The following is a 20,860-nucleotide window of genomic DNA, read 5'->3' as shown; positions in this document are numbered from 1 at the left end:
AAGGCTTTGGAAAAGTTACCCCGGAGAGAGATTTCCTTTGCTAGTGGGTTTTTATTATCAGATAAAGACTGCTTTCCTTTTTTTTTTTCCCCCCAGTACCTTAATAATAAACTTCATAGCTTTCCTTTCATAACAGTGTTCACCTGAACCACAGCAATAGACTGTCCTTAGTTATCTGACCTCTTGTTTCAATTCCCTGGAAGTTCTGTGCCAGTACTAGCAACACATATTCTCCTGTTCTCTGATGCTTAAAATAATATTTATCATCCTGAGCTTTATCCTCACTTGATTAACATAAAGAACACTGGCTTGAGAATTAGGAGACCTGAGTTCTAATCCTGGCTTTCCTGGTAACTAGCTTTATGCCCTTTGACAAGTGTCTTCATGTCTCTGCTTTTTAGCACTCTCATCTGTAAAACGAAGGCATTGGCCCAAGGTTCTGTCCAATTCTGTGGTTCTATAATTTGAACTCTTGGTTCCAAAAGATATTGATTTTCCCACCCCTGCCACCTGGAAAATTGGTTTCCCTTATTTTAGTATACACAACATTTTCTTTTCTATATCATTTTTACCTAGTTTTTGTTCAAGAAAATATCTGGGTCCCACTTAGTTGTTGTAGAAACTAGTTCAGAGAGAGAATCTCCAGAAGAAATTGGAGCTTTTGTTATTAGTAATGTGTTTGTCTAAGAACAAGGGGTCTTGGAACTCACAGCTAGTGTTTAGATGATGACCTTGCTCCTCAAGTTAATAGTAGTGTAATTCCTTACTGGTGGTTAAAAATTTAAAGTGAACTAAAGTAATCTTGAGAGGAAAACTGTGCTGGAAAATTCTAAACTATTGTTTCATTCATGCCTTTAAAAAAATGTGTATTGAGCAACGCTATACTCCAGATTTTGTCCTAGGCATTGGTGAAACAGACAACGTAGACTTAAAAGTCCTTGTTTTCATGAAGCTTATATTCTAATAGGAGGGATCAGGCAATAAATATAATAAATAAGTAAATTTATGTTAGAAAGTTTTAAATAGTATGAAGAAAATTTAGAGCGTGGCAAGGGAAATTTTTCGTTTGTTTTTAGGCAGAAAATAATGTTTCAGTGAGTGATCGGGGTAGGCCTTATTGTGAAGGTTACATTTGTGCAAACACTTGTATTCCTTTGTTGTTGTTGTTTTTAACTTTTTGTTATGAAAATTTTAAACATACACAGAGTTTAATGAACCTTTTATACCCGTTACCCAGCTTCTACATTTTAAGACCTTACTTTAATTGAGGAAGAGGAAATGAAAAAGGACAATCACTCAATGGGCTCAAGATGGCAATGGCAGAGAATCTTATTTTCTCAATATATACTGCTCCCCTTTATGAATATTAAAATGTTAAACCCTTTATTTATTTTTAGAATTCATAGAAATTTAAATTTTGGAACTAAGAACAAAGCAAAACAATGAGAAAGGGCACTTCTTTGCTTTCAAATTGCACAAACTCCCCCCTGGAGATTCTGATACAGTGTCTCACCTCACCTAAGAACCACTGTAAACAAAATAGTGTAAGAGTGCAAGAAGTCAGTTATATACAAAACAAAATTAAGCACAATGGAATTGTTTTCTCTTTCTTTGTCCGTATATTTCTGAAGTTGATAAAGCGACTATCTTCCCTAATTTACAGAAGAGAAAGCTGCGACCCCAAAAAACTCAGTTTTTTTTTCATAAAGATGGAGCTAGAACTAAAACTCAAATCTCCTAATCTCAGCCCAGTCTTTCCAGTAGCTCAGGTTGCTTTCTATAATGAACAAGAAAGAAATAATTAGAGATTTATATTTTGGCACAAAAGCTATGGTATTTTTTTAATATATCAAATATTGAAACCAGTAAATCAATCAGCCCCAGCAAATTTTAATTTATTATTTATAAAAAAATCCACAAGTCAGACATTTTATCTTTGATTTTAGCCAGGGTATATCCTTTGTGTATGTGTGTGTGGGTTTTTTCTTCCTAGGAAGTGGTGCTCTCATAAACCTCTCAAAGCACATAGAATTTATTGTACCCTTTATATTTTTACCAAGTTGAAATGTTTTGAGATTATAAAAGCAAAGTGCAATCTAGTCATGACTGAAATTTTCCTGGTAAAGGATCTGGGTTTTATTTTTTCTCACTTGTGGCTACTATGCTTTGTTTTCTTCTTGCAGTAGTATTCCCTGAGACAGATTAGGTGGTGATTGAACTGAATTTCTTTGAGGTAAAGGGAAAAGCAACAAATCCAATGTATATATTAATTTTGAGAGCTTTCATTAGCATTTTTCTCCAAGTTTAATCTCTGACCTGTGTGAGTTAGTAACTTTCTGTCTCTTAGAAGGGTTTTGGACTCTGTTGAAAAATCTTGTACTTAGTTATCCACAGAGACTTGTAATCAGTCTGATATACAGAGAATATTCTGGACAGGAAATATAGTAAGGTACTAAGGTCTGCAAACTTGGCTACTGCCTGTGATGCAGAACCACCTCCCCATCCTAAGTGAGTAAAAAGATTTGATATGAATATGAATGGTATGAATCTCCTGGTGATATTTTGGGTGTATATGTTCCTGTATGTTTGTTTGGAGAGTATTAAGGATATTTACATTGAGGGCTCTTTTGTTGTCCTTATTTATTTGAAATTCTTATTTTATTTGCAGTGGCATGTATATATTTTCATGATGCTGAATCTCTGTGTATACTTTTTGTATATATGTACATATTTGTAAATATATGGTATGCAGAGATACAGTATGTGTATATTATATACCCATACCCATTGTGGGCTGAATTTATTTAAGTTCTGTGAGGACATCATGGTGGCATTGTTCATGCTGCTGTAATTAGGTTGTGGCTGTATCTCAATCGTGAGCCTCTATTTTGAGGGGCTTGTGTTTGGGTAAAATGGACTAATTTGGAGTTGAAATTAGGACATGAAGATCTTAACAGAAAGCTGGATATTCTTAGCTTTAAAATCATCTGCCAGTTTCCATTTAAACTGATGATAAATTAGTGATAGGAACCTGAAAAACCTAAGTATGTGAAACTGAGACACCAGCAGGTTCTTAAGCTATATCAGTACTTTATTTTCTTGCCTGTAGTTGGGTATTATTACTTAGTAACATAAGTATTTATATTGAGAATCAAGGGGCAGTGGAAAAAATTACTTTGATCACATTTCAAAATAGATAGGGAAATGTCCTTTAAGTAGGGAAATATGTTCCTAGTTGCCATTTTAATGCCTGATACCACAGTTTAATTTGGGAACAATTTTTTTTTCACCGGTGTGTCTCATCTTACCTCTGTGAGGCAGAAAAAGGAGCAATAGGTAGAGGAGGGCTTTACCTAGGTAGGGTCGAATTTAATGAGGAACAAGAGGTTGATAACCTTTATATTTGCAGCAGCTGTGATTAATTTAGTCCTGTCTTGGCATTTCTAACGAGAGATTTTTCTAATTGGAGCTGCATATCAAAGATGAGTATGCTTATCTGAGAAAATGCTTCCAGTGAATAAAATGCCTCCAGTTGTATTTCTTTGTCTCTGTGAGACCACTGTGTTCTGCAAATTGATACATTCACACACGAAGTAGGATTCTTAATATTAGGTGCATGGCATGCTATAAAAGTGGGGCCTTCAAACCTCTACCAAGAATGACAGGTAGGGGAGGATAAGAGGATAGTAAATATGTGCAGTGCCAATTTGTGAACCTATGGAGTATCACAGAGATCAATATTCGGTTACTTGGGTCTTCACTGGGCATATTTATTTGCACGGAAGAGTGTAGGAGATATTTAATATACACTTGAATACATTCACCACAAAAATTAAGTAGGGGTTATTTTTTTGCTTGATAAAATATAACTGCAAACAACTATTTACCCCATTATTCTTCAGAAGATTAAATCTATCTGATCCAATTTTAAATTATCTTAAAGAGAAAAGTCAGGAGTCATTTCTACTGTCCTCCAAAATGTTACGTTTGCCTCTTCATTGTATTTTTAATATGTCAGCCAAGTATTCATAATACTTCTCAATTACAATGTTAAATTTTAAATAAAGTTGTAATAGCCTTTTTCTTAAATACATATTAAAATTTGGTGATGTATTCTTTCTGAGAAAATCAGTGAAAACATTCATAGTGTCTGATGTTCGAGTTGTTTTAGTAACCAAATCATTTATTGCAACTGGAGAGTAGCAGAGCAGATGTTATGCTATTTAAAATTCATGGAACTGACTCATGCTTAATGTGGACATTGATTTGAGGAGAGCAGCAGCATTTAGAAGTGTAGTAGATGAGACTGACATTGTGAATATGACCTCTGACTCTCTAACAGTCAGGTTGCAATTAAATAAGAATTGCTTAGAAAACCAAGTCCTCTCTCCCCCTATTCTCCTGCAGTCTTAGACATGGATACTTTATACCTGTTCATGCTGTACCTCCAGTTCTTTCCTGGATACTGTGACCACTTTACCTTAAAAAACAATTTTATTAAGGCAGTTAATCTTCCTCAAACGAGAATTTCAAAACATAATAATTACACTGTGTCCCAGCTTCACTGAATTTTTGAACACAGATTTATTAAACATACCTTGTGTTTAAGGAAGGATAATTGATGTGTGAATGGAATCAATCACCTATTGAAGGGAAGGATGTCAGGATGATGTAGGGGGACATGCCCTTAAATGGGTAAAGATAAATGTATTAAATCAAGTGTAACTAATTTGTTGATGCCATAGAAATATTTCCTTTGGAATTCTGTAGATATGAAATGTTTTCTTAAGCTAAAATTGGTATTTTTAACTTAGTTTGGTGTAATATTGACTTTTAAGAAGAATTCCATTTCTATATAACGTTGTTAATCACTGACTGAAGCACCATTTCTTAATTTAAAAATATTTTTGTTAATTTGTGTTTTTTTAAAGTTATATTTTAAATTATCAAACTAGTCTAAGCAGTATGATTTTTTAAAAAACATATTTGAACAGTGCTTTCAGAGTTTTTTAGCAGTTTGAGGTATACTAATTCTGCACTCCAGATTCACTTAATCATAAAGCCTGAATTTGGTCATAGAACAGACTATAAATTGGGAATATTTTCCTATTTTGGTGAACAATTCCAGTCTACATCCCAAGACAATCATCTTTTTAGGTGTAGTATTGTTTATTGAGACATTGGTAATTTTAGGGTTGAGATTTTTTTACTTTTCTGATAGGCTTATGGAATGAAGATTAATAGAATGAGTGTTTATGTCACTTCAGAATGAGATGGGGAATTATAGCTAGCCTTCCTTTAGGTATGCAGTAAACATTATTTAAAATTTTATGTTATATTACTAATATTCTTTTTTTTTAATTTATTTTATTTTTGGCTGCGTTGGGTCTTCGCTGCACGCAGGCTTTCTCTAGTTGGGTTAGCGGGGGCTACTCTTTGTTGCGGTGCGCGGGCTTCTTACTGCAGTGGCTTCTCTTGTTGCGGAGCACGGCCTCTAGGCACGTGGGCTTCAGTAGTTGTGGCACGTGGGCTCAGTAATTGTGGCTCACAGGCTCTAGAGCACAGGCTCAGTAGTTGTGGCACATGGGCTTAGTTGCTCTGCGGCATGTGGGATCTTCCTGGGCCAGGGGTCGAACCCGTGTCTCCTGCATTGGCAGGCAGATTGTTAACCACTGCGCCACCAGGGAAGCCCTATATTACTAATATTCTTTTCTCTCTTGAAACTGTCATGAATGTCCACTTATCTGTGATTGAAAATTAAGATTTGTAAACATTACAATTTGACCCCTAAGTCTTTTCAAACATCAAATCAGTAAAATGGTTTGATATTTTCAAACATCAAACCATTGTAAAATGTGAAATGATCATATATGATAATCCCAAGAGTAAATATTTCCAAACATATAGAAATAAACACTATTTAAATTAAAAAATCTATTCCTACCCTTCTTTGCATGTTACTGACTTTTTTTTAGATTATAGGTATGTGTTGTATTAAAGATCTGCAGGAAAAATTGCTTCAAATGTTTTAGGGCAATAAGAATTTTTATTTACTATTTCTTGCAGAATGAGTTTTTTAAAAAACTTTTGTTTCTTTTTTATTAAAAAGAACTCAATGGTTCAGTAAAATATTTTAGGTCTTTGTGTTTGTGGCTTTTTATAGTTATCTGGTTACATTCCTTTCATCACATAGATCATATGACTAGTTCTCCAGCTGTTTTTTATTTGTTGTTTTTAATAAACCTTGCCACTCAACAATCAAGAGATACATTTTGGAGGCTTCTTCCTGTCAAAGTAGAAAGGTCTTAGGTAATAGGACAGGCAGATGCAATGTCCTACCATTTTCATAGTAGAGTTTACAAATGAAGGAATTTATCCAAATAGGTTTATCTTCACTGTGTAGCACCAGTAAAAATAGTGGTTTCACTAATCATTGAATGTGATGAAACAGTTTTAAATCATTTCCTACTTAGCTCTAAAGAATTTTGTCATTTCAGGCCACATTATTATTTTGTCTGAGTAGTTTCCATTGTAAGGTTGAATACCCTTTTCTTTATTCAAGTCATCACTAAAGGTTAAGATAATCAAATAGGAGTTAAAATAAGTTATATTTGGTCTTTTTTCCCTGAAAATAATGGTGAACCTATTGTCTTTATTATGGATATTAGGCAGAAATGCACTTGTTTCAATCATAACAGAAATTACATTTGGAGAATATAATTACTTGATTTTGTAGTGGTGTGAAATACTTTTTAAAAATTGTGCTTGTCTGTAACTGAAATGTTATAGAATTGTAACACTATAAGGATTATAGAGGTATATTTATTAGCTCTCTTTGAGAGGTTGAAGCACAATAATTTTCACGTAACAGTTCTTATCCAAGTGCTGCTAATCTGTCGTGCAAATAATGAAGCTATTTGGTTGCCTATCTAGCTATTCACAAATCACTGTAATCCTTGAAACGTAGTCTTGTTGCTCATTTGTATTAAATTTTGGGTATTGTGGGTTAATACTTTAGAACAAAATCCATCAAGTCAGCTCTGTGAGACAAGAAACCATTTGGATTCACTAGTTTTATATGTGTTCTCAGTAGAATTAAATTTGAAGGGGCTATTTACCACCAATGACTAAGGGGGAAAATTATATTGTCAATATCATTGGACTTGAACAACTGTGGTATTGTAAAAGTCTTATCTGTTGTGTTTCTAAATTGCTTAAGCCATACATACTCTTAAGGATGTTTTCCTATTGTGTTCCTTTTCAGCAGCCTTTTTCTGCTTTGTCTGTTATGGCTAATATGTCATAGATTTTAGAAATTGAGAAGTTATCAAAACATTTTATTTTCTTGATCATCACTTTTGACTCTTGTATGGTACGTGATTTGTCATAAAGGATAGCAAGCCTTTCACTACTTAAGTAAATGAATATCAGAGTAAACACTGTGATTCTGCAGAGCAGATTCAGTAGGCCCTTGTCTTTTCCAATGTTTTCTTCTGTTATATGGTGCCTACCACCTTGAGGGCTCTTAAATAGTAGAGGATGGAGAGTTAAACATTGTTTTGATGTTTATTGAATAACAAGATTACAGAATATTTGATTTTTGTTGTCAGTGTATTGAAGACATTTTTGCATTGATAAATGTTCTCTCTAGGAATGTGATTACATTCATCAGGTGTGAACTCTTGTAAATGAATTTTGTATCTTGAATTCACGTATATATTAAGTGTATCATCGATATAAAAATAAACATTATTTGCTTAAAGTTTTTGCTACTTCTTCAGATTGTTGACAACATAAGGGCTAAACTGATAGGGTTTGCTTCTTTCAGGTAATTCCTCGGTTACTTGAAACAGTCTTGAGGTTGAAGATTTGATGCTATTGTTTTAGTTTGTAAATTTCTTCTACGTCCTAGTCTTGGTTTTTTCCCTGCCCTCCTCCAGGTGGGACACACTGAGGGAGGGATTGTTTCAGGGGATTGGGTTGAAGCTGCTGGCCCTCAGGCTGGTGTTGGGTCTGGGCAAGAACATGTGCAACTTCAATGTGGAATGTCTGGCTTGGTTGGCATTAAGGAGTCGAGACCCGACGTAGGCTACCAGTTTGTACTGTAACTTTGTACAAGGCAGTTTTACCTCTCTGGACTTTCTTCATCTGTCAAAAGTTGGAGGCCCATTAGTGGCTAGTGAAATGAATGTGGTGGGCTGCCGCTAGCGTGTGTTTCTAATGAAATGCAATATATCAGACTGCACTATATAATAAGGGTATGATTCCGGAAACTCTTCTTTCAATGACACATTACGTGTCCTACAAGTGGGTCACAGGCACAAAACTGAAAACACCCATTACGAAGCGCGAATTCTCAGTACTAACGTGTGGAGCCATAGGTTCCAGCGTGAGGAAGGCGGCAGGCGCTTGCAGGTTCAAGGCGGCCGTGTAGGGTGCAGACTGGGATGCAGGGAGAGGAGTGAAAAGTCTGGGTTGGGCCAGCGCAGCCACGGCCTGAGGTTTCCACGCCGCAGGCTGGCACCACCGCAGCAATCAGTTCTTTCCCCTTTGCACCAGGTTCCTACCACTTCCCCCGCTCCGCACCTACCCCTTCAAAAAGAAAAAAAAAGGAAAGAAGTGCTTCAGCCATCCAGCCCTCCTACGAGGGTTTGGCCGCCTGCTGACGTGGCGGACCGGCTTCAGGGAGCGCCCAGCCCCGCGCCCTCCAGCGGTTCCGGCCCAACCGCCACCCCGAAGCTCGCGCCGGCCGCCGGGAAGACGGCGCTCAGGCGCATGCGCACGGTGGGAAGGCACCGCGCGCAGCCACTTCCGGCGCGCTTGTGGAAGTGCGATTCCGGGTTGCTGCTTTGCCCGCAGGCCGGCTGTGGGGCCTGGTGACGCGGGCCGGCGCTCACGAGAGGCCCCGGAGGCGGGGTCTGCCGGCTGCCCAGAGAGCGGCAGGTGCGCGGGCGGGGACCGGAGACACGAGCAGGCCCCTCTTTCTCCCGGTGGTCTCGGAGTGCGCCCAAAGAGGCCCTGACTGGGTTGCCCAAGACCCAAGGCGGAGGGCAGTACCGGGGTGCAGAAAGGACGAGGGTGGGGGCAGAGGCGGGCTCCCCGGCCTGGGAACCTGAAGCCTGGGGTTCCGGAATTTCCCCCCCTGCGCGACTTTGGACCAGTCACTCTTCCTCTGTGGGTCTCGGTTTCCCTGCTGTCAAATGGGAGACACATTGGTCCTTCCCTTCTTTGACAGTCCACGCACGGGCGGGTCTGGAAGGAGACTGAGTGGGATCCAAACTGCCGTGGCAGGTGGCTGGCCCCCGGGCATTAGAAAGCTCTTTTACCCAACTTAGCCATCCTTTTTCTCAGCGACTTTCTTAGTTCGAGTCAAGGCTCTGGGGTCTGGCCGGGTAAACAGTGTGACTGTCAGAATCAACTGAAATAAATACTAGCCCTGGGAAACCTTAATCTCGTTAAAGTTCTTTTGCTCACTGCTCTTCCCAAGGCGAAGTGAGTTTAGCCACTTACTACAATGAGAGATTCTGTTCTTTGTGCCTTTAAGTGAAGCTCTTAGGCAAATCACAGATGCAAAGACCAGGGTGAGGGAGGGGAGACCCCTGAGGATTGTGGTAGCACAGATTTTCTCTCCCCCTCACCTTAGTCCTTCCTCCCTCCTCTTCCACACCCCCGGCCCGACCCCGCAACATTTTGGCCTTACACTTGAGAGGAAATATTCAATGCATTTTATTTTTGTCTTCATGCAGGACAGAAAGCTTTGACCTCCAAGCTGTTTTAAATCTAGTAGATAAGCCAGGTGAGTAGGTGGTTTACAGACACTGAAGGTAAAACTTTTGAAGAATTGTACAGACTTAAATGGATGCTCTGAAATGGTAAGAAGTCATTTGTACATCTTAGAGTGGAGCTTAGTTATCCTCCACAAAATATCAAAAGTTAAGTTTGGACCCAGAATGTAAATGTTTCATGCACGTTAGGAGGGAAAGATGTTTGAATATCATGTGAATATCATTGTGAAAAAAGAAATTGACTTGAGGTAATTTTAGTCACTCTTAAAAAAGAGAACCACACAGCATTTCCAGGAAACATTTAAGGATATCTGATACGTTGGCTGGCTTGCCTGTTTTTTTAGGAAAAAAGTTGTCAACATTTTCTAGTGAACAGCTGATTCCAAACGATCTTGGAACATTAGAACATTATACCTTCTCCCTGTATTGAGTTACATGTTTTTGTCTAAACTGTAGTTGAACTTAATATTATTGGGGGAAGGATTCAGAAGCATTATGTTAATGTTTGCCGTGGGAAATTTTACTTGATGTGTTACATGCCACAGCCAATGTGGTGTAATTTAAAAAAAAAAAAAGAGTAAGGACTTGTGAGTCAGAGTCCTGGGTTCAAATGCCAGCGCTGCGTTTAGCCACACAATCTTTGGCAGATTACTTCACCTCCTTGAGACTGGATTTCCTTATCTGTACATGCATCTGTAGCACCTGAGTGCTTTTCAGATGTTTAGTAATTGTGTTCTAGTAAGTGTGCATGTAAACTTATGAAACTTAATCTTGAAACCTGAAGCTTAACAAAACAACCCAGATGTGAAATTTCTCTGGTGTTTAACTTAGAGCGCTCTTTCATCTGATTTATAGATACGCTATTGCCACAAGCCTTTGGCCCACATTTCAGTGGGAATGCAGTTAGTTTGGATATCTGGAACTTTTTAGGCACCTGTCTCGGAATTCCTGGTTGCTGGCCTAACGACTATTGGGGGTTCAAGACCTGGCCATCAGTGCAGGATAGCCACACAGCAAAATGTTTGCAAAACTAAAGAAGAAAATTGCAGAAGAGACTGCTGTCGCTCAGAGGCCAGGAGGTGCTACTAGGATCCCACGATCAGTGAGCAAGGAATCGGTTGCCTCCATGGGAGCTGACTCAGGAGATGACTTTGTAAGTATCTTCTCTAGTTTTTAATGTTTGGTACAGCCTCATTGTATTTTTAAAATAATATTTCAGGGAATCTTTGCAATAAATTTTTATTATTATTATTTTGTAATAGCCGTTTTTATATATATATATTTTTAGATATTTATGTATTTATTTGGCTGCTCTGGGTCTTAGTTGCGGCCCTTGGGATCTTTGTTGCGGCACGCAGGATCTTGAGTTGCAGCATGCGGGATCTTGAGTTGCAGCATGGGAACTCTCAGTTGCAGCATGTGGGATCTAGTTCTCTGACCAGGGATCGAACCTGGGCCCCCTGCATTGGGAGCATGGAGTCTTTAGCCACTGGACCACCAGGGAAGTCCCTCCAATAAGTATTTTCTTTTAAAATTGCAAGATTATTTGTAGTTTATATCTGATTCTTCTTGCTCTGAGGTGCTTTTCTATTTTTTTTCTTATTTTTCGTGGGTCCCTTTGCATATTCTCTACATTGTCCTCTTGTACTCTTTTTCCATCTATATACCTTGTGCATCTTCTTTTACATTTCGTTTCTCGAAATACTTTGGCTTGTTGTGTCTGCACATATATACACTCTAAGTCATTGTTGCTTAGCGAGGTCTGTGAGTTTGGTGTGGAATTAGCCAGGGAATTAGCACTATTTTAGTGGGAAAATTGATGAAAAGATTGCACTGATGGCTGCATTGTATCCCTTATTTGTAAAATACCTTTGTAGCTGGAAAGATTTGAGGATGCTGCTGTGTTAGGTAAGTGTCATGCCTTAGGATTAAAATCGGGTCGGTGGCATATGACAGGATCCTCTTAAAGTTAGATAACTTAAAAGAAGTTATTTATAATGCTTGATATATGTAAAAGAATGTATGTAATGTAAGTGTAAAGTATAAGGCATAAAAATAAAATGAATGCTTGTTAAATCTGTCACCTATACAGAGAACTAGAACATTATCGGTACCGTCAAAGCCACTTGTTTGCTCCTTCTTGGTTCCCTTCCCTTTCCGCCCCTTCAGGTAACCTGTCCAAAAGTTTGTGTGTATCAATCCTTTGCTTTTTAAAATATCCTACCAGATACATATATATTCATAAACAATCTGTTGTTTAATGTTGCTTGTTTTCAAACTTTATAAAAATGGTACACTGTAGGTGATTCATTTATTTTTACTGCTGTATAAAATTCCAGCATTTGAAAAGGCCACAATTTGCCTCTGTCTTCTACTAGTGATAGATACTTGAGTTGTTTCCATGGTCAGATGAGTCCTCCTTTCTTATACTATCTGTTCAGGTCAGATTACGTGGCAGAAGCTATTAGGTTATTGGGGTGGAACAATAGATGACCAGATCTAAATTATCATTGGCTCCTGTATTTAACAGGAAATATAAATGCACGTTTGATCACCAGGCTGAAGGACATAGTTTTAATGCTGAGCTCTGTGGCAGAAGTACTTGCTTTGCCTTCACGCTGACTTGCTAAGTGAAGTCTCTCATCTTGAATGTATTCCAGATATGGAGATTGGCCTGAATTCAGGAAATACTTTGCTGTGTGACTTCTAAAGTTATCTGTTTCAACTTATTTATGTATACATTCTGATCTTCACTCCCTATCTCCAGACCTTTATATCCCATTGCATATATTTCTCCAACCAGGTGCCTTTCCTCTGGTATCTCAAATTCTAACATGAACAAAACTGAATTCATTAACTCCATTTCCACATGTGCACCTTCATCCCCCAAGTCACCAGCAAGAAACCTTGGAGACATTTTAGACTCTTCACTTCTTGACTTCTTGGTGTCCAGTTAGTCAGCAAGTATTTTGACTTCCATCTCCTGACTCAAACTTACCCTTTGTACTCCCTTTACTAGTAGTACCTTTTACTTCCATTTTATTTCAGGCTGTCTTTCTTTCGTGGACAAATGTGGTAGCCTCTCTGGGCTCCCTGGCTCCAGTAACTCCCCAGAGCGGACCTGTTCATGTCTGTCCAGTGCTTGAAACTCCTCAGTGGCTTCCGCATCATCTGCAGGATGAAGTGCAAAGTCTTTATTGTAGTATAAGGTGAACCTCGGTGGTCTTGTCCCAGCTAACCCATCCTGCCGTTATCTCATTCTGCTTTCCTATACCCTGTGCTCCAGCCATTGTACACTGAACTTAATGTACTTTATGGAATGGACAACTTTCCACCATACCTACAAATGTTTGCATATTCTGTCTCCTGTCTCTGGAATTTCTCCTATGTCCTCCTCTCACTTCTGAATTCCTCTGACATACTTGTGTGCATCCTTCAAGACTTGGCTCACATGTTACTTCCAGGAAGCCCCCTTGACCCGACCTGCCCATCTCACCCCCTCTACTCTTTATCCCTACTGGCTGAATTTGGTCCCTTGTCTCCTATATCCTCTGTAATATCACCTGTTACACTGCATTGTTGTTGATGATTTGCTTGTTTGGCTCTCCCACTAAACTGGGAGCTTCATGAGAGGCAGTCGAGTAACAGTTAGGAACTCAGGCCAGGTTATGGAGGTAGACCTGGATTTGATTCCTCTTTCATCGTTATTGTGTGACCTTGGGCAAATTTTTTGTCACTTTTCTGTGCCTTAATTTCCACATCTATAAAATGGAGATAGGAACTATACCTGTCTTTATTAAAGTATGTGTGTTGGGGCAGGGTGGGCAGGCAAGGTTCTCCCCTAGGTTCGATTATTCATTAGAAGAACTCACAGGACTCAGCATATAGTTTTACTCACTGCTATCATTTATCACAGTGAAAACATTTACTACAAGGCAAAATTAGCAAAGGGAAAAGGTACATGAACAAAGTCTGGAGGAAACCAGGCACAGGCTTCCAAGAGTCCTCTCCCAGTGGAGTTGCATAGGGCACACTTATTTCCCTCAGCAAGGCATTGTGACAACACAGGATAAAATGTTGTCTATCAAGGAAGCTCATTAGAGACTCAGTGCCCAGGAATTTTACTGGAGGCTAGTCATATAGGCACCCTCTGCCTAGCATTTACCAAAATTCCAGACTCCCAGAACGAAAACAGGTGTTCAGCATAAACCATATTTTTGGCACAATTAGTTTAGGTACAGTGAGCCATTCTTATCAGGAATGGTGAGAACCCTTGTAAAATCTAAGTTCCCACAGGCCAGCCAAGGGCTCACCTTACAAGCAGGCCTTGCCAAGGATAGCAGTCTCAGGCCTGGGATGTTAACTCTTTTCTGCATAGTATATAAAACACTTAGTATGGTGCCTGGCTCTTAATAAGCACTTCGTAATTCGTAGTTGCTGCAGCTGCTGCTGTCTTAGATCGGGACTCCGTTTCACCACTGTTCCCAGTGCTTAGCACAGTGCTAAGAATAGATGTCTCACTGACAGTAATAATCATAACTTGTACTACTAACAGATGACACGTATTAAAGTTACTTACGTGCCAGGCTGTGTTTTCAAGACCTGACAAGTATTGATTTATTTAATCCTCATCACAGCTTTGTGACGTAGATTATGTTTGTTACATTTTACATGTGACGAAACCAGTGCACAGAGAAGTTAAGTAATTGGTCCAAGTTCTTGTAGTTTGTTAATGGTGAAGATGGAACTTTAACCTGGGCCTTCCGCCTCCTGAGACTCCCTTTTAACTATACCCTCCATAATGGACAAGTAAGTGGCTCAGTGGGTAAATGAATATTTAAAATGAGTTGTTCAACCACCTTTAAATACATTTTGGCAGTAAATGGGGAAGACTGAAGACTGGATATTAGATACTATTATTTTTAATTTTGTTAGGTATAATAATGGTATTGTGGCTATAAAGGAAAATGTCCTTATATTTTAGAAATGTTTATCAAAATGTTTAGGATGAAATGTCAATGTCTGCTATTTGAAGTACTATAGTAGAATAAAAATTGATGAAGCAAATATGGGAAAAATCAGCAGTTGTTAAAGTCGAGAGAGAGTGTTCATTAAACCACCCTCCTTACTCTTCTGTATTTTTAAAATTTTATAATCAAAAGTAGAAAGATAAAGTGATGTATTTATTAGCAGTAGTAAGCAGTGCCCAAAGTAGTAGTAGTGCACATGTTTTAAGATAATCTAAATTATTGGGAAAATTTGATGTCTCATTAATACAGGGATTTACTGAATGTATATTATCTGCAAAAGTTTTTGATGCATTTTAGAGCTATAGATTGATACCCCTTTGTTTTATAGATGAAGATACTGAAACTTTATCAATGTCAGTGATAGGTTCTTCATCACAGACCAACCAGCCTTTCTTTGATCCCTTGCTGAAGAACCTTCTTCCCTTTACCTCAGGATTTTACCTTTGGAAAAATAAAGTGCTTTACTTTTTTATCTGAAAATATATTTTTTTGTATTATGTACTTGGTGTAATATGATCATAATGGATTTGTTTACCACTGTGTATTCCAGTAGTGTGTGTGCGCGCATACACACACACACACACACACACACACACACACAATTTATCTGTTTTGCATCTTGTATCTCCTCACATTATACATGGAGGTAGTGTTGCTTCTACTTTATAGTTAGAGAAACTTTTCAGTTATCACTTAAAGTGTAACCAAACCTAAAATAAGAGTTGTTGCTTTCTGATTGAATATTGTGGTCTCACGCTGCTAAAAATCCAGGTATGAATACAACCTCTTATATCTGTCTCAACAGGCGTCTGATGGAAGCAGCTCCAGAGAAGATCTTTCATCCCAGCTTTTGAGAAGGAATGAACAGATACGGAAATTAGAGGCCAGGCTTTCTGGTATGTCTAAGAACTCATAAGAAGCAAAGGAAACTTGCCTTGCCTGACCCTCTTTGCCTATAAAAAAGCCAAACAGCATAACCGTACAGTTATTTTGACATATTTTGATATTCTCAGTCAAAAAGGAGCAACTTGTACCCCCTTTAATCCCTTCTTTTGTTAGTGTACTGAATAGTGTAAATTCAAAACTGAGTTTTAAAGTTAAAAAAAAAAAACAAACTGACGTTTTTCTGCTCCTGAGATTTCTAGCCGTGGATATAAAAGGTATTAAAAGTATATGTAGATTTAACTATCTTTCATCCGTTAGCCTAGCTCGCTTTCAGGTGGAGAGGGTTAGGAGATAGCATTTTTAGGGAATGGCCAACAGATGTTGGATTCTTCAGCACCAGACAGGGTTTGGTGCTACGTTGCCACTTGCTACAGATACATATCACCTGTGTAATGTCTTTCTGGGTCTTTGGGCTACTTTTCAGTGGTATTTCTAACTTCAGCACCTGTATAGAAGCTATAACTCTCATTATGTCTTTTATGTGCACTTTACGATGTACACCACTCCTATTATATTCTTTGCCTGAGCAGGGCATATTTGTGGTAGAGTTGTGAGTTCTTATTTTGGTTTCTGCCAGTAGATACATTTTGAAAGCTTCAGTCTGTGAAGTGGTCAATGACTTCTGTGTTTGTTTTTGTCCTTTGGCCTTATGCCCATTTTACTGTAATGAAAGCAACAGACTACAAAATTCACCAAGTTGTATGTGAAATATTTGTGTTTGTGTAATTATCAAAGGTACATAGTATAACTCACAGCTCCTAGATAGTCCATTATCTCATTTTGTTCTCACTCTAGCCTAACAAGACTTAGTGACATTAAGGTCACAGAGGTAGTAGGTGGTAGAGCTGGGATCCAAACCACTACAGTCTGCTTTAAACTCAATTGTTATTATCCTGTTACCCCTACCTGTAAGTAATACCAGTAACAGAGGTGAAGTAACTTTATATTTGTTCAGTGTTGGGGAGAAAGCTCTAAGGTAATATGGATCTTCCCTAAATAGTTTGGGCTTGACTGATGTTAGAGGAGGGACAGGGAAGAGGACGGACATTTATTAAGCCCACTTATGTCCTGGGTATTTACCTACAGGCTCAGTATGAATAATAACAACAACCACAGTATCAGCTACCCTTTATTGAGCATTGTGTGCAACGTGCTTAAAGCACTTAGTTTGTCTTATAATTAAGGCATATAGAACATTTAGTTTATTATCTAATACATCCTTTGAGGTAGATAAATTAATATCATTTCATAAATGAAGAAACTAATACTTAGGATCAATAATTTGCTTAAGGTCTCCCAGCTAAGGACTGACAGAGTTGGGATTTGAACTAAAGCCTGTCTACTTTTCCACTATACCATACTATCTTCTTTGGCTACCAAGGTAATTAATTCTGACTTTCACCTTTAATGTGTCATAGGCAGCTCAGTTCTGTGTAGAAAGGAAGCTGACTTTTCTAGAGAATTAAGTACTTTTATTGCAAAGGCAATACTGTGGTAAGATGTTTGCTATTGCCCTAACCACTGTCACTCAGTTGTATGGACTCTAAGTGAGCTGTTCAGTGAATTCCCTTTGATCTATCCTACTGCTAAGACTGGAAAGGAAGGTGAAACTGAGATTTGAAATTAAGTAATGAGATAATAGTGGTTTTCATGGCGGGGCATTTCTGATGACCAGACCAGGCCCAGTTCTTGTTCTCTCTCAAGGCTAAACAAATCTGCCTGTTTGTATTCACCATTTACACTGTGGGTAGTTTGTACTATACCTGTTTGCCTGTGTTGTTCATTGTTAATGGGAGGCTGTCTGCCCAGCTTTCCTTAACAGGAATGGTTTTCAGGTTGAGAAAATCATCATCATTTTCATTCATTTTTTTTTGTTTAATTAACTTCCTTTCCTGATGTTTGTCCATTCCTGGTATGTGCGTCACCCTCCTCACCCAAGACTATGCTGAACAGGTCCGAAACTTGCAGAAGATAAAAGAGAAGCTTGAAATTGCATTAGAAAAACACCAGGATTGTACGTATTTTTTTTCCTGCTTTTTTCAATCTTTCCAGGGTTTAGTTTTTTGAAATGAAACAATAGCGTATGGTTAAGTTTGTCCTTCATCATAGCCCAGATCTTTATTTTATAAGTAGTGTACTTCTTAATCAAGTTGATATAACATTTATCTGATAGTTATAAGCATACAGTTCATCCTTATGTTGCTTTATGGGCATGCTTCTTAGGAGAAGGTTATTATGTATCTCATCCAGTTGGCTGGTTTATTGGCTGCCCTTAGTTTTTAGTAAAATCAAGTGCCTGGTCCTTGGGCCTACATTAAGAAACTTTGGTTCTAGCCATAGCTTCATTGCTGCTTTGTTCAAGAACTGGGGAAAATCTCTATCTGTCATCACTCCTCTAACAATAGAACATAGATTTTGTTTAGTTTACCCTAAATCATACGTTCTCCTTTGGGTTCAATCCAAGAAAGATGCTAACAGAAGTAGAAGGTTATTTTTTGTTGATATAATATATACTAAAAAAATTTTTTTGAGGAAAATAAAGTGGAAGAAAGGGTTTTTTGTTTTGACTTTTTGTTTTAATTCTGATAAAGTAGTAGTAGCCATCACTTAGCAATAGCATTGGTGTTTTCTGGCAACCTACCTAACTCAGTGTTCTATCACTGTATCATTTAAAAAGTTACCCTTTGGCCTCTTCCTAAATGTATATACTTGACTATAACAAAAAACGAAGAACAATTGGAAACAAGCTAAAACAAAACTGTGGTCTATTACTAAGGGCAAAAGATTCTGGGAAAGTCAAGATGGGTCAGGTTTTTCCCAGTCTCATAATCCACTCTGTGACCTTGGCCTTTTTTGTTAGGTGACAGTTGTAAAGTAATCACATGGGCTATTTGACATGCTGTTTCTGAAATATCTCCATATCTCAAATAGAGCCTCTTTGTTAACAGCTTCCATGCGGAAATTTCAAGAGCAGAATGAGACATTCCAAGCCAACAGAGCCAAAATGGCAGAAGGACTGGCTTTGGCATTAGCCAGAAAGGACCAGGTATTTTATATGTGGCACTGCCCAAGGCTGGTGGAAAGATTTCACTTAGTGACATGATTTCAAAAATCATGCCATAAACCTGGTAGAAGATATTTACAACCCAGGAGAAAAGGAATGCTATATAAGATCTTTGAGATTTCATTTGGCCTTAGGGTGGGAAATTATTAAGGAACTTTACAGTTATAATCATGAAATGTGTCCATAATGTGAGAGTATCATTTTCCAAACTGTATAACTTTGTAAAATGGAGAGGAAAGTAGTGTGTTCGTAATCTGGTGGTGAACCCCAAGATAAGGAAAAAGGTCTCTGCCCTCCAAAAACCTGTCTGAAAGCCTAGTCCCAAAACACTTGCCTTTATAGTGGAGAAGGTGCTATCAAGCTAGTGATCATCCATGGAGTACATAGTTCTTACAACCTCTGTCCCAAGTTTCCTCATCCCCAGCCAACTAGACTGAGAGGAACTTCTGTAATCTCAGTAGAACCATCCATTGAAAGATGCTGAATGAATGACAATAAGAAACTAATACTATTACTGGCTGTTACAATAATTATAAAGTATATTTTGTTCAATGGCATTTTAAATTTAAGATAAGCATCAAAATACTGTAATGATAATTCTGATTTATTAAGGTAGGGTCAATTTATTATATTACATTTCATTTTAAGAAAATACATTATTTCATCTGCAGTAGGTAGGGTGGTTGGTTGACTTGTTTTACAGTGTGTATTAGTCATGTCAGACATTTACTAGCCAGAAAAAAAAAATCATTCACCAATAATTAGTGAATAACTGTGATATGAATGTATATAAATGAAGAGATAATCTAAAATTGGTGGACTCTGATTGTAGGCAGTTGGGATATAGCCTTTTGTACCAGTGGTTATTTTTTCCCCTCTTCTGTGATTGGTGAGTAAGGGGCGTAATCCCTTCTCCTTTAACTTTTATCAGATGGCATAAAAGATATTGGTAAAGTGAAAATGAGAAGGAAAATAATGATCGGGGGCTGCTGAAGACAACCCCTGCCCCCCGCCTGTTTTTCAGTAAATTAATTTTTATATAGCAGTTGTGGAATTACCAACACAGCTGGTCCCAGCTACCCACTCCCAAGAAATATTAATAGTACTCATAGAAAAACCCTCAGGAATAAGCTGAAAACTGCATCAGAACATCAGATACAGCCTTGTTTGGGTGCTCTGCTTAGTAAAAATTTGCAGGCTTATATATGTGCTTTAGAATTTTATATAAAGTTCATTTTCTTTTCCTTTTAGGACTCTTGGCTTTCTTTATATTTGCTGTTTTGTTTGGCTGATTGGCTGCTTTGGGTGGAGAGGGTTATTTTGTTTTCTTAAGATCTTGATATTATTGATACTCTTCCCTGGAAACTGTACTTTTTTATTGTTTTGTTTTAGGAATGGTCAGAAAAAATGGATCAGCTTGAAAAGGTTAGTTCGTCTTTGTTTTTGTCTCATTGTGAATGTTGGCCTCTTCTCTGGGGCTTGGAAAATGCTCTCTTCAGTACCTAGTACACTGATGGCTATACCACCTCTTGGAAGCAGGGCACTGGGTGATTAGACACTGATTTAGAAAGCTCATGTCTTCCTTTTTCTTGGTGGGTGTACTGGATATCTTTTGTTTTCCCCTCCAGATACACTCTCCACCTCCTCTCATACCTTTCTCTGTGTATCTGAAGGCTGATAGGGAATGCATCAGCAGGGCTCCATTGCCCTCTGGCTTCTAATTAAGTGTGCCTGTGGGGAACACAAAAAGAACTATGTGTGGAAGAGTGTGGTCAGGAAGTTTATTCCCTCAGCCATCTCCATGTGAGATCCCTTCAGTTTGGATACATCCCATGGCCGAAGGTCACAGCTTCAGCTGGACCTTTGGTTCACCCTCTGATAGAGTTTCTCTTTTTGTGTTTCTTGTAACCTATTTATCCCTTTGCCCCTTTATGCCCAACTGTTACTAGCACATCATCTCTTTTGGGTTTTCTTACCCCACCCACAGCTTTGAAAAGTCCCTTTATTAGACTGTCTGCAGAATATCTACTTTGAGT

The 20,860-nt window shown here is 38.3% G+C and overlaps 1 protein-coding gene across 1 annotated transcript in view; it reads left to right on the top strand.

Moving 5' to 3' along the window:
• The first annotated feature begins 8,850 nt into the window (after positions 1–8,850).
• The window catches only part of GOLGA1 (golgin A1), a 52,464-nt gene continuing 40,454 nt past the window's right edge, over positions 8,851–20,860 (top strand). The window contains exons 1-7 of the mRNA XM_029202980.1: positions 8,851–8,943; positions 9,747–9,796; positions 10,641–10,938; positions 15,621–15,711; positions 17,700–17,774; positions 18,709–18,806; positions 20,217–20,249. Coding sequence (XP_029058813.1) covers positions 10,804–10,938; positions 15,621–15,711; positions 17,700–17,774; positions 18,709–18,806; positions 20,217–20,249 — 432 coding nt within the window. The 5' untranslated portion in view covers positions 8,851–8,943; positions 9,747–9,796; positions 10,641–10,803. The remainder of the gene's footprint in view (positions 8,944–9,746; positions 9,797–10,640; positions 10,939–15,620; positions 15,712–17,699; positions 17,775–18,708; positions 18,807–20,216; positions 20,250–20,860) is intronic.

This window comes from Monodon monoceros, unplaced genomic scaffold (assembly GCF_005190385.1).
Source record: "Monodon monoceros isolate NGI ecotype Baffin Bay Population unplaced genomic scaffold, NGI_Narwhal_1 Super_Scaffold_5, whole genome shotgun sequence".
Taxonomy (NCBI): Eukaryota; Metazoa; Chordata; class Mammalia; order Artiodactyla; family Monodontidae; genus Monodon; species Monodon monoceros.
This window is presented reverse-complemented; position numbering and strand designations above follow the sequence as displayed.